This window comes from Rhopalosiphum maidis, chromosome 3, assembly GCF_003676215.2.
Source record: "Rhopalosiphum maidis isolate BTI-1 chromosome 3, ASM367621v3, whole genome shotgun sequence".
NCBI classification, from domain to species: domain Eukaryota; kingdom Metazoa; phylum Arthropoda; class Insecta; order Hemiptera; family Aphididae; genus Rhopalosiphum; species Rhopalosiphum maidis.
The window spans coordinates 10,829,554-10,844,440 of NC_040879.1; the positions used below are offsets into that span (position 1 = coordinate 10,829,554).

Sequence of the window (14,887 nt, forward strand, 5' to 3'; positions counted from 1 at the left end):
CGCATATTTTTACTTAAAAAAGTTATACCAAAGAAACTATAAAATAGTATTTTTTTTAAAAAATACGTGATATCCAGAATAAAAACATTAAAAACTATTTTTTGATTTTTTTTAAATTGTATGTTTTTTTATAATGGACGGAAATATGCAAGAGGATTTTAATTAGTGTACTTGCTGTTTAAAAACTCAAAAAATTGATTAAAAAATATTTTTAAAGTTTTTTTTATTTTATCAATATTTTATAAATATTTGTCAATTCCGTCCGTTTTAGAAGAGTTATCATCTTCATCACTTAACAATAAATTGTTTTCTTGTACCACTTTTGGGTCATACTGGTATACAGCTTACTAACAAGTTTAAAATACACCGGCAGTGGTTCACTAATTAGTATACGACACCTTTTAAGAAACATAAATTTTACTAAATATCCACCATAAAACCGTTTTTTGCGGTAATATTGGGAAAGCGAAGCCTTAGTGTGACGCCACTTCCCGCAACATTATTTGTGTGTGCTCCTGTTTCTGGGTTTTTGAATTCAATAGAATGATTCACCGTCAGGTGAACAAATTCTTCATTTTCCAAACATTGATAACTCTAATACAACAAATAAACACAATATCACAACTCGATAATCACAGTATCGCTAGGCAGTGTATGCGCGTGTATCGGCACTCGTCGCTACGCTCCTCGGCACCGTCGCTCCGCTTTGCAAATCGAAAATATCCCTCGACTTGTTATGCAAAACCACCTCATGTAGGTCACAGGGTAAAACAAGATAAAATAACATAATTAATAAGAGGCGATAATCCAATACGAATACGTAGGAAACCAAAGTATACAGCGCGCGACGTTTCGCGCATGCATGCGCAAATACGTAAGATCGTAAACTTTGGAAAGATATAACTTCCAAAATAATGATTTGCGAGTATTTTAGAATTAGACTTTTGTACTCAGTGCTTTAAAATACACATTTTGGGAAAAAAAAAATTGAAAAAATCGCATGGGAACTAAACTGCATTTATACCTATCAATTTTTTTTGTGTTGGTTTAAATGAAGCAATAAACATTATGGGTTGGATACAGTGGATACTTTTTTCATAACTGAAAAAGTCCACAACGCTAGAGAAATTTATAATATAACAACTTGTTTCAAATGTTAGCCGTTTGCATGGATCGATCGCTGTAGCTTAAAATTGTTGTATAGTTATTTAACGGAAGTAAGAACGAATAGTTTAAAACGTGAACAACTAAACAAACGGCTTCAGTAGTGTGAGCAGTGTCCAGTGTCAATTCCATTCGTGTTATTGACATTTTGTTGTTTGACGCGCGCTGCTTGACGTCGTGAATTCGTGACTCGCGATGGAGACATTGAACTCTACATTAAAATAATATGATAACTTAACTCCAATTTGGAGTCTCCAAATGTTATCATGTATAAATATATCATACGATTGAATCACTTGAAACAGTTGAATCAATCACGAATGGAGGTAGTTATAATCACGGCTGACATAGTGCTTGGCACAGCCGCGGCGACAATAGAGAGCTGTTCCACGGCGGCGTAGAATATTAATACGAGTATTCTACCGTGCGCATGACCAATAAAATATGTATTTACACGACAGTGCGTTATCGCAGTGATTCAGTGATAACTTAATCGGCTTAATCGATGTGGTAAGGGTAACGGCGGCCACCGAACGAATAATTGCAAGTGCTTCCGTGCCCCTTGGTGTTGTTAATCCGTCGTCATCGCAAACGATTCTTTCTAGTTGTCTACAATTCTACAACAATCATCGCGACGTCCGTACGATTGACCGACACTTGTTTCGCGTCCCTCGCAACTCGGTCACCGTTAACCATTATCGTGTTTTAGCGAGACCATTGTGATCGTTTCGTTCGGCATTCGTTGTGACGGTCGCTTTCTATCGTATCCGACACGATCGGTAATCCAGAAGTGAGACGGGCGCGACGTATTGTCATTTCTGTTTACTGGTAAGTAATAAGTAGGCGTGAGTACAAGATGGCAACTACACGTGAATATGACGGTCTCGTTGCCGTTGTCGTCGCGATCTACATCGATATTGTTGAAGTAGGGCGGCGGCGGCAGCGAGATCATTTCAGGTCGTGAGTGGTATCAAGTGTTTTTTGTCTCCTTGCCGATAAAGTTGTATTAATAATTATGAATATATCATTTTTTTAAATACTGTTTCAGTACGGCGGCAATTATAAACTTTGAGGGATCGTAATTGCCGATGCATGTAGCGTAAACCTTTTACTGCTGCTATTGATTTCGATGAATTTTCACTGTCAACATAGGTGCTAATACCTAAGTTATTACTACTGCTGAGAGTATAACCCAGTTGCAGTGGTAAAACCACGCATGGAAGGTTTGACACTGTATGGTTTATTCACAAAGAACACTTACAGTAAACAAAACAATATTTTTTGTAAATCAACGCGTTACTAAATTAAAATGGAAGGTGTACCACGATTATATATGATTGGCTTACCAGCCAAACAATGTGTTTATAACCAGAAACCTGATTTTTCATCAGCTTTAAATCATGTAAATATTAAATTATATACCTAATGCTAATAAGAAAAAGTTCGTATTTGTTAAAATACAATAAATTATGCTTTTAGATAAATGTAAAAAAAAATTGTCTGATATTTATGTAAAGTAATAGTATCATGAATTAATAATATATCAAATAGTGTACTTATGTATATTATTCAAAATAAAAATATGATCATATTATTCAATTTGTATAAATAAATAAGTTGTGGTTATTATATCACTAATTATTAAAGTTAACTTATTAATAATTATTTTTTAGATAGGATAAGTTCATAAAAATTACTAATTGAGTCGAGTTATCAATATTTTTTAAAATTTATTCGGGTAGGTAAGAAATTCAGTTATGGTAAAATAGTTTAATAATAACATAAAATTATTATTAATTTAACATAAATAAGTAAAGTTAGTTAATATAAATTAATTAGTATGTAAATTAAAAACTAAAATTCATAAATGCATTAATTCATTTGATATGATCTGATTTTTTTTTTATCTGTTTTCAAAATTAAAGTCTGTTTTACTAAAATCCAATAATCTTATCAGGTGATAGGTTTAAATGCTTCATTAAGATGATATTGTTACATTCTTTATATTTTATCTCTACTCCATACGCAACATAGCAATTTTTTGTTTAGATGAACTATGTAGTGCTGTTGGATTTAATATTATGAATTGAACTATTGTAAAACTTAAAATGTACATTATGTTTGTTTGATCATGGAAATTTTACAATATTTCAAATTTTCTGCAATATATAGAGCATTTTATAATAGTAATATTTTATATATTATCATAATTTACCTAAAAAATTGAAATATTTTAAAACAATCAACATACAGATATAGATAATATAAAATGTTCTTAACTTTTTATTAAGGGTGTTCACTCTAATATTAAATCTAACGTACTAACTATGCAAGTAGTGGTTCTGCTAAATAAAAATTTTCCATGTTGCACATTAAGTAATTTATTGGTTGGGGTAAAAAAAAAACTAGGACTTTTAACTAAAATATATTTATTACGCTGAATTATCTATTGTGTGTTCGTATAATTTATAAATTATATTTTCACAGGAAATACAGAAATCATATAACAGAGATCCCAGTTTGTATTCTGCTGACATTGATACATTACTTGGACTCAGACAATCTGCTATGAATGTCGTGATGTCATCAGCTTGCAGTGTAGAAGAGTGCACAGCATTAAAACGTTACTATGCAAACCTTGTTCGATTAACAGATAAGTTTCCTAAACTGTTGCAGCAACAAGGTACAGGACTAAAAGAATCTTGTGATGATGTTGAAGTTGGAACGGCTAGAGAATCAATACCATTGATATTTAAATGGCAAGTATTAACAGTTAAAATTCAATGTATTTTATAGTTAATGTTATATATAGACAATCACTATTGTAATCTTAAGTTCAAGTACTTATTTTGCTTATAAGATATAACTTTATCTTAATGTCATAATACTTAATAAAGTTTAATTAATGTATAGGAAACGAGCTCTTGGTGGAAAAACAAACCTACAGCATCAAATGAAAAATAATGTGGACTCTACATCTTTAGTTGATAATGGCAATATTGGATATGAGATGAGGTGTGTGTTGTATAATGTGGGTGCGGCTCATAGCCGGCTAGCTGCAGCACAGGATAGGTCACCACCATTAGTATCGTCCAGTATGCCAACAACAGTTGATGGAGAAATTCCATCAAATAATGCTCTTAAGATAGCTTGCACACACTTGCAGTATGCTGCATGGGCTTTTCAGGTATTTTTATAAGCAATTATCATATTATACTATTGTACTCAATAGATTTAAGTAACCTGTACAAATTATATGTGTTTAGTGCTAATATATTATATTGTATTATACGTTTTATTTCTAGCAATTGCTTGGTGGAGATGGATCCAATAATGAACAAACTAAGTGGAACCATCGACAGCAGCCACAAGTTGCAAGCCGTGCAACTCTTGAATTTGCATACAATGTGACACTAGCACAAGCCCAAGAGTGCATTCTGGAGAAAAGCATGATGGATGGCCGAAAACCTCTTATAATAGGTACACACAAATTCTATACCTTATAAATAAATTCAATTGAAGCATGCCAACAGAACAATTTTTAAGAAGCTATGTATAGTAAATATGTTACTATATTGATTAGGCAGCATAGTGTATGTATAATTTAAATTAAATTTAAATTAATTTATGTATTATCTAAACTGTGGATATGTTATCACTTTCAAATATTAATAAAGTTACTAAATAATTTCACTAAAATATCCACAAGTAAATAAAATAACGAATTAATAACATTTTCTGTCGTATCAATTCATTGTGAAGAATAATTGTATATTAAAAAAAAAAGAATGAAATAAATTCAATTTTTATTTTAATACCTAAATATTATTTTTTTTTCCAAAATCAAAAATTGTTTTGAGTAATAAAAAAAAGGAAATTGTTATTTCAAATTAAATTTTAATAATTGTTAGTCTTATAACAAAAGTTGGTCAGTTAAAAATTTTCAAACTGATGTAACTTTCTATTGTCTATGCTCGAGTATACTATTAAATTATTATTATTAATTTTGTTTTAATATTATCAATGTAGCTAAAGTAGCAGCTATGATATGTGAGTATTTTGCTGGAGCGGTGGATGCAGTTCAAAGAGTGGAACGAGAGCCGTATTGTATAAGCACTAATAGGCTTGAGGTGAGTAAATTATGTAGTTCTACTCTCAGTAGTCATTCTCAACTACTCTATGTTAATAGAGTAGTGTTTCTCAACCAGTTTGTCGTAAAATAAGTTCAAATGTGTCGCAAAGTATATTAAATGATACAAAATGTACAAACATTTTTGACACAATTTACAAAAATTAATAGGTATTTATTATAATTACTATAATGATTAAAGATTAAATATAAATTATCTATTATCAAGATCTATCATTATTTTTATGTTAAATTTTTTTTTATTATTTTTAATTTTACATTATCAATTAAAATTAAATATTAAATATAAGTAATATAGCCCATTATTCCTATTTTTTTTATTGTGTTGCCAAGTATAAAATATTTTAATACATATTTTTCCATAATACAAAGGTTGAAAACACTACTATAGAGATTTGAATCAATACTAATCGGTTGAAAACTATTATTTAATGTTTTATAGAAGTGGAGACTATACTCTGAATTCAAATGCAGATATTATGGTGCGGTAACTGCCCTATTTCAAGGACAACATGTCCAGGATCAGCTGCAGCAAATGGGGACCCGTGTGTCATATTACCGACGAGCAGTAAATCTGCTCGGCCGAGCTGGTTTGATATCAGAAAGTGGTGGTAAAACAGCAGTATCGATGTCAAAAGATGAAGATTCAGCAGATGATGACTACTACTATTACTTACAATCAGAACATGGATGCTCAGGTGCTGGTCGATCTGCAGCTGCCAAAGTAAGAGGACTATAAGGAGTGATGACTAAAATGTTAACCTAGATTTATGAATTTAGAATTCTTCATATAAACTTGATTGTAATGAATACTAAAAATTAAATATCTTATTACTTTATGGTTATAGTGGTTATTTTGTGGTTAGATTAGTCCCTAAAGATCATTTACACCCTCTTGTCTTTTACTAGTCGATATTAATGTTTTTATTTTAGAATTCACATTTTAGTACAGACAGTACAGTAGATTTTTATTAGGTCAATCGTCGCTATCTCAAATTTTTTATTATCTAAAATTACATTGAAATCCCTTTGAATCTACCATTAAACTTAATAAAGTTTTGCCCTCAATAACTCAAACTAAATTAAGCAATATATTCAGTATAGTGATTGTGATTTCACGTGTTGGTAGTCAATAATTATAGACCTTTGTATACAATATAATAAAATGGAAAATCAGCGTAAATTAAATGTCTACAATTAATTTTTACATTCTTACAAAAACAAAAGTAATATTAAACAAACTGTAATGACAGATTTAAAAAAAAAATAAATTTATTCATTATTGTAGTTTATTGATGTATATTACATATAATACTTTAAGTATTTAAATTGTGCATTTTAACCATTCAAATTATTTACCAATATTTTGAAGGACTCTTATATAATTCGATATAAATATCTAATTTATAATAATTAATAGTGGTATTAATAGTATAAATGTCTTCTTATAAAGTCAATCAAAATAAACATAGTTTTATATAGCTTTATATTTATAGTTCATCAGACTTTGTGGACAGGTTTTTATATTGTTAAAACTATTATTATAATTATTACTGTTATGTATTAGTATGAAACATTAAAAATCTATACTTTGTTCAGCAAGAGAATCACACCATAATCAGATGAAAATCAGCTCTTTTTGCGCATTTCCACGTCACACCCTGCCATAGTAGAATTGATCTTGATAGTAGATTGTTAAGCGGAAATGCACAAAATTTTTACGGAATGTTCTTGCACTGGACAAAGTAATAGTTAATTGTTATTATTATTTTATTTTGTGAAGGAATTGGAGATGCGAAGAGATACTTTGTCATTTGCAATGGATGTGGCTGCAGCAAAGTGGCGAGCAGCTAAGTCAGAAAATGAACTTATCTATCATGAACCTGTGGTTCCTGTGCTGTCTGATGACGATGATAGTGATTGTTTAGGAAATACTTCATCTAAAACCACTATTAATCGTCGTCAGTTAGATAGGGTCAAGGGTGCATCTCTGGTCAAGCCTATAGCATTTGGTGTCGATGATCCTGAGCTATTAACTGTTGTTCTGGTCTCCAATAATAATGAGTCATCTAGTGTTACTACTACTACATTATTCAAAGATCTAGTGCCTACAGTTACCCGTCATCGAGCTGCAATGTACCGGTTGGTATAATATTGAGTTATTAAAATATACTAATTTTGATGCAATTCTCATAAATAATTTAATCATTCTATCCATAGAATATTAAGGGGTCTTGCTACTGTTGTCAATTTAAGCTTAAAAGACCTTAAGTTTTGACAAATTCGAAGTTAGTTTAAAATATCCGATTTTGATTCTGAATAAAAAATTGAACATTGTAGAAAATTGTCAATATAGACCGTACGGAATACTTTGTAAAAATTAAATCATATTAGTATATTATTAAATCATATTAAGTGTCAATAAAAACTTGAGAAAATTTGAATTATTTAAGTCATAATTAAAATTAAAATTGGAAAGTGTTTTGTACAATCCAAAGACATTTTTCTGCTGAATTAAAATAATTTTTTTTTTCAGAATTAAGATGAGACAACGTTAACTAATTTTAATTTTGTCATATCAATTAAAAAGTTGTCGTAAAATTTGTATAGTGAATTTTTATTGTTATCGAGTTAATGACATGTGCATGCCCATATGAGAGTGGCATCCACCTTTGGCACCAGCCAGTACCCACATTGAATTTCATTCACACTAATAATCATTTATGACTAACGCATAGTCTTAGGTGACTAAGACGACATTATGAATTGCCTGAATGTTGTCACTTAAATAATAATCGTAGCGAGGCTTTTTAAATGGACTGCAGTACTATATATTGAAATATAAAAATAAATATCTAAAGTTGGAGGAATATAGTATAAAGGTTATGTTATATTAATTAATATTATAGTCGATTCTTTAGAACTTGTTTAGAAATATAACTAGGTATCTTTTAAATGCAATTATTAAAGGATTAAATAAGCTTAGGACTTACAAACTATTAATCAAATTGTAAAATTAATCATTCATTACCTATATATTAAATAATTTAAAACAATCATAGTCTAAAATAAGAAAATAGTATATTGTGTATTAATACATGCTTCATGCTTTAAAAGGTGTTTTTTAGAATGTTGCTCATTTCAAACAAATTAGTTGATAAATATATGTTGGAAAGAGCATATATATTCTTATAAAATTAAAAATTGTTATTTATAAAATCACAAAAACTATAAAGGAACTGTGACAAAAGTTGTAAAATGTTCCTGAAGATGTTTGTAATAAAAAAAAAACCTAAAAACATCAAATTTGTGCAATAAATGGTTATTGTATATAATATGTAAAGAACATCATATAACACCTTTAATTTGCCAAAATCGTTCACTGCAAATAATGGAAAAGAGATTTTTTTAATTAATAATTTAATATATAATAACATATTTATGAAAGATTCTTTTGTTATTTGATAATTCCACCAATAAAAGTATTGGACAATTTTTTCAAACTTAAGATCAATAAAAAAATACTATTTCAATTTATTGAAATATTTTAATACAGGATCAAACACACCATGCACATGAATTTTTATTGTATTTTAAGTTAATTTACTTATCCACTTGAGTATACTCATTTATATTTATATTTATCAATTATTAAGTTAAATTGAAATATAAATGTTTTGTTTAATAATTAACACCTATAGAAAAAATAAATACACTTAAAAACACTTAAATAAATATTTTATATTGTGCATTATTCATAACTATTAGGTAAATTGATTTTTAATAATAATGATATAGTGTACGATGTTAATGTTATTTAGTGAGATATTTTTAATTTAAATAAGCATGTCATCATAATCTTGTACTAATAATCATATTTCTGTATCGTTTTTATACTGATTTTAACAGAACAGAGAAGTGCAACCTTGAAGCAGATATGCAATCATTGTGTCAAGAAGCAGATGACCGTTTAAATGAATTCTCAGACACATTACATCTAGAGTGTTTAGAAATGTATAAAGGCAAAAATAGTGAATTTAGCGATGGTAGTAATGAAAAGAATGATGTATCAGAACTCCCACAAGTAAGCACTCACTTTAATGCTGTTATTTATTCTTATTAATTATTTCTGTTACTAATTTTTGTTGATCTTGTGTTGTGTTATTTATAATTGTTGCGAATAAAAGCAATTGGTAAATTGTTGTGCTTCATATCAAGCCTTATTGCAACAACGACAAGAAAAAAATGGAACAACATCGAGTACAGTTGAAGAAGATCAATTGGACATTGACATGGCTCGACTATCAGCTGCGGTTCAAGCTGTAGATGGTATGCTGGACGAAATAGATAGATTTCTAAAGGTATTACATATTTGATAATTAATGATTATTAGTTTTTTCTACCCACTGGATAATTGTTGATAACATTTTAAATGTAGTTAAAATAATTATTATTGATTATAAAATAGCTTAACTCTCCTAAAATATATAAATTGTATATGCCCAAGTTACTTCTATATGTATTTATGTAAGTCAACAAAGTATCTTGGATCAAAAATATCTTTCTTTAAATTAAAATATAGTATTTAAATAATTGTTGTGCACATGCTTAACTTCGAACAATAAAATTATACAGATATTATAAGTTTATACAAAAGTAAAATTAAATTTCACAAAATTGTGAAGGCTAGTAGAACAATTTTATCTTATGTATGGTTTTTAATTTATTTTATGTTTGAACATTTTGTTACTACTAATATATATATTTATTAATGACATGTATATTGTATTATTTTTAAGTTATATATAACATTTTAATACTTTACAAAGAGCTATTTTTCTGTAGAGATATTTTTGCAAAAAAATAAAAATAATTAGAAGTTCCTTTGCGCTAGAATACAAAATAATATATACAAAATCTATTTTTTTTATTTAGTACAAATAAATAAATTAAGAAAGAAAGATAAAAAAGATAAGCTTATCCATATTTAATACATTTATATAATAAAAATTAAAATAGGCACCTAAATCATCATGTAATAATTAGTTGTATGTAATTTGATAACATTTGTTGACAAATGATTCTTCTTAAACAATATATTTGTGTGTTTTCACGTTTAGTAGGTTTTGTGTCTGACAGACACTGTTTGTTACTTTGTATAAACTCATATATTATATTTGATATGACAAATTTGTCTAGTTTTATATGCTCAATGTTATTTTATTATTATATTAGTATGTTTTAACTACTTCATTATTTTGATCTGATATTTGCGTTTGTTGACAATTTGTATGGCTTAAACATTATCAGACTGAAGAACTTGGTGACTCCGAATATCGACGTACGGTTGGTCGTCCATATGATTACTCTGCTGGTAGGATGCGTGAATTACGTCGAGAAGCTTCCCGGTATAGGGAAGCACATGTTGGCCGGGCACGAGACAGCTGGGTGACTCTTAGTCGAGCAGTTCGGGATCGTCGTCGCCGGGATCTAGAGCTGCTAGCATTACCACCGGCTGAACTAGCGGCACGCTTACCGCCAGCTCGTCCTGCGATATCTGCCATCGCGTCTGAAGTTGCTGCCTCTGGTTCTGTGGAATCGTCTTATGATGCTGGTAAGTATTATCATTCGTGGCCAACTTATGTTATATACTACATAACACGTATATATAATATTATACTAAATAAACTGCATATTTTTACCTATCTATTAGTAGAATCATCGGACCAAAATGAAGACTCTGAATCAGACGATGGTAGTGATAGTCGATTACGAATGTTGCAACGAGAATCAATAAAACGTTTGGATCGGCTTAATATGGTAGTTGGCAAAATGAAAGAAGTACGTGAGCAACGCCAGATGTTATTGGCCCGACTTCGAGACGAAATGAACCGAGAGGATAAGGACGCCGCAGCTGCAGGGCTGGAAGAAGCAGAAATGCTAGGAGAATTGCGAGGTTCTGATGTTGATGTTACTGCGGCGGTGAAAAAAAGATTGGATGATCGCTACGGAAATTTGGTGAGTACTAACATGTATTATTATAACTATAAACAAAAGTATAGTTACTAAACAATTATATATAATAGTCATCTATGGATCATTTCAATTTTTATCTGAGAGATTTGTTTTATAAAACACAATTTTTAAAGCAAATAAAATAATTGTAATTATTAAAAATTTATTTTTTAAATTTTATAATTATTTGGAAAAATTAAACTAAATTTATCTGATATCCCACAGTAATTAAATTACTATGCATAGAATATATAGTTAAATTTAGTAAATGCTTATTTACATATTATATTATATAAATAAATAAATAATATTTGATATTTCCGAATTTTTTGTTATATGTATATAAATAAACAATTTTTTATGTATTAAATCTATGGATAAATAATACTATTATAAGTAGTTACATATCATGGAAAAAAGTTTAACTTGTGAAGTTAGAAGTTAAAAAAAAAGTAACTTATTAATACCCAATCTTGTATTTAAGTATAATAATTTTTTATTACATATATTTTGGTTAAATGTAAATCACTCTCTATTCTTTTAATTGCAATTTATAGTATTAAGTTGAGTTCATACATTGTTGTTTTTAATTAAACCTTTAAAATCTTCTTAAAGATTAATTTAATAAATAAAAACTCGATGATTAATATGTATATTTTTTTAAAAAAAGGTAAGCATGATTGATCAGAACCTGTCAGCCCAATTAAACATTTTGGATGCTGTGAGGTCGGCATATGCACGAGCCGCACCTGAACGACGAGCATTTGCCAATGCCATGCAACGACGTCGGACTCTTGTATCGTCTTTATTAGATGCATATGAAAGTTTTGTGGTTTCCAATGGTGGGACACCACTAGAAACTTGTGGTGAAACTATGGCAGCATCACCGAACTGTGGACTACTTCCAGACACGGTTCTAGCTGAACGGTGTGCAAAGGGCTTAGATTTCTATCAACGATTGTTGACTAATGTATCAAAATTATTACAACGTGTAAAAGGTGTGTAATTCTTTAGGAATTAATCAGTTATATTCTATTTAACCATTACCACAATTGCGTTTTTACATATGATTTTGTCAATGTCTGTAATAAATTGTATATTTTGTTATAAACAGGCACGTGCCAAGTGCAAACTGAACAACGGGATCAGATAATAAAACAACATCAAAAGTGGGAAGCCACAACACAAGAGTTGGATGATGACTCAACTGCCACAATTGGTGGTCTTGATGATTTACTTGCTGCTGTCTCAGGTATTGATGACCAAGATCATCAACAGGATGACTTGGCTGCTTTGATTAAAAGTTTCAGCAGTAGTGGTGGACCTAATAAGCCAGTTGCACCTCTTGGAAGCAGTCATTGGGACGATCAGCATAACCATCTTCGCAGACTTTCACCTCTTGGATCTGAACAGCAACAACAGCAAAAACAATATTATCATCAGTACCGTCATAATCAAGTACAACTACCGCCGTCGTCTTCATTTAACCCCAATGATGGTAGCATTCAATACTATGCTAATAATCTACCTTCTACTAAAGGAACTTATAATCGTCATAACAGTCAGCAACAGCCAGCATCAGCAATATCAACACATTATTCGTATCCAACTGCTTACAATGTTGCTGCAGGTTCAACAGCACTAACAGCACCAGAAAATTCTTCTACTTCATCACTTCCATCTCCTTCGATATCGTCATCATCTATCCCATATAACTATTATAATTATCAATTACTCACAACTAAATCTGCACTACCATCATCATCATACAACAACATTATTACTACTGCAGCTACTAGTAGTGATATTGATTTACCCGCGATGCCTTTGATGAATGCTCTCCATTTGAATGAAAATAATGGCAGTAGCCAAAACGTAATTTCTTCGTATAGTCAAAGTAGTAGTAGTGATGTCTTTCCAAATGCAGCAGCAGCAGTTGCAGTTTTGCAACGGCCTCTACCATCACAATACAGTGGTATTGGTTATGGCGCTGCCAGTGGTTATGGTTATCACCATCCTCATACATTATTAGCATCACGACAGCAACAGTTTTATCCGCCTCAAAAGTACCAACAACAAAATTCAACAGCGGCCACCAATGCTAGTGCAACAAATGTTGGAATAGCAGGTGTATTTGTACAACAAAATCAACAGCAATTAATAGAGGGAAATAATGATTTATCTGCTGGTATACAGTCATCATTGCCGATAACTTCACCTCCAATTTCAACAGCTAGTGTTAACAGCGGTAGTCTATCAGCAGTAACACAATCGTCTTCCATTTCCACTAGTGGTGGTATATCAACTGTTGCCAATTTTTATCATCAATTGCCATCACAATTACTACAGCAACAACAACAGCAGCAGCAGCAACAACAACAACGACAGCAACAGCAACAACAACAACAACTTCAAATGTATCAACAGCAACTACAAGAACAGAAACCTCAGCAACAATTACCACAGCAGCCACATTTGTACCAACAGCAAATGCAGCCTCAATTATATCCACAGCAGCAGCATCCTCAACTGTACCAACAACAAACACAAACACCTCAGATGTATCAACAGTTACAACAACAACAACAGCCCCAGCAATTAACAACTTCAGTCGGTAATACTACTGCCAAATTTTACTATCCATCACCACTACAGCAACAGGCTTCCCAACTGTACCAACCACAACATCAGCAACAACTTCAAATACAACCACCATCCATTTTAACGACCTCTGCAGTAACTGGTAGTTTGCAGCAACAACCGTCATTTTCAAACAACACTACTAGTATAGGCAGTAGTTATTATCAACAACTCCAACATCATCCACCAACGACGGTGATACCAGCAACTACGTTTAATACGGTACCAACAACTCCTAATAATTATGTTTATCAGCAGCCGCCAATAGCGACAGTATCCTTCAACCAACATCCACAGCAGCCGCAGTATTATCAACAACAGTTTCCCATAGTTGGTGATGGCAGTGGTGTTGGTATGGGCGGCAACTTGGCCACTATGACATCAACTGTTACTCCAATCTTAAATTTGTTGGATGATGATCTGGTAATATCGGGCCCACCACCAATTCAACCAGAAAAAATTGGCGCCAGTAGTGGCAGTGATACTGTTACTACATCAGCCAATATCAGTAAAAAATGACTTAGCTGTTTGAAAAACCAATAGCTGTTTATAATTTATAACTTATTATTTGTGCCACATTTGTTTTTTTATATACGCCAGTGAGTGTATTTGTTTTATCAACATCAATTATTATGTTCAGGAATGTTAAAACGAATTATCACTGTGCATTGTGATTTTTATTATCTTAAATTTATATCTTATTCCACAATGATTATCTTTAATATTTTATTGCAAAACTATTATTTCATTTATTAACATATATATATATATATTAATATTAAAATATATTTTTTTATTTTTTGTTGCGTGTGCTGGTAACTGGATTGGTTGCAATTGTTATTATTTTATTATGTATAGTGGTTATTATTATTAATTATAAAACAATTTTATCTTTTACATACATGCTCATTGTTTTTT

The 14,887-nt window shown here is 30.6% G+C and overlaps 1 protein-coding gene across 2 annotated transcripts; it reads left to right on the plus strand.

Moving 5' to 3' along the window:
- Positions 1–1,664: 1,664 nt before the first annotated feature.
- Positions 1,665–14,887, plus strand: LOC113559818. 2 transcript variants are annotated; one of them, XM_026965582.2, is made up of 14 exons: positions 1,665–1,992; positions 2,213–2,566; positions 3,652–3,923; positions 4,078–4,351; positions 4,470–4,644; positions 5,194–5,294; positions 5,757–6,038; positions 7,098–7,456; positions 9,224–9,398; positions 9,502–9,675; positions 10,625–10,928; positions 11,031–11,332; positions 12,000–12,327; positions 12,444–14,887. In XM_026965582.2, exons 2-14 carry the CDS (start codon positions 2,474–2,476, stop codon positions 14,486–14,488), a joined length of 4,884 nt encoding a protein of 1,627 aa, XP_026821383.1. In that variant the 5' UTR covers positions 1,665–1,992; positions 2,213–2,473; the 3' UTR covers positions 14,489–14,887. The 2 variants fall into 2 exon arrangements, with proteins under 2 accessions (XP_026821383.1, XP_026821382.1); XM_026965581.2 differs by having other exon boundaries at positions 1,666–1,992; positions 11,028–11,332.

Excerpts from the sequence above, each read along its gene's own strand:
- LOC113559818 (XM_026965581.2), top strand. The coding sequence starts at position 2,474 with ATGGAAGGTGTACCACGATTATATATGATTGGCTTACCAGCCAAACAA. Across the intron at positions 2,567-3,651 it reads TTTCATCAGCTTTAAATCAT|GAAATACAGAAATCATATAA; the intron begins GTAAATATTAAA and ends ATATTTTCACAG. Across the intron at positions 4,352-4,469 it reads ATGCTGCATGGGCTTTTCAG|CAATTGCTTGGTGGAGATGG; the intron begins GTATTTTTATAA and ends TTTTATTTCTAG.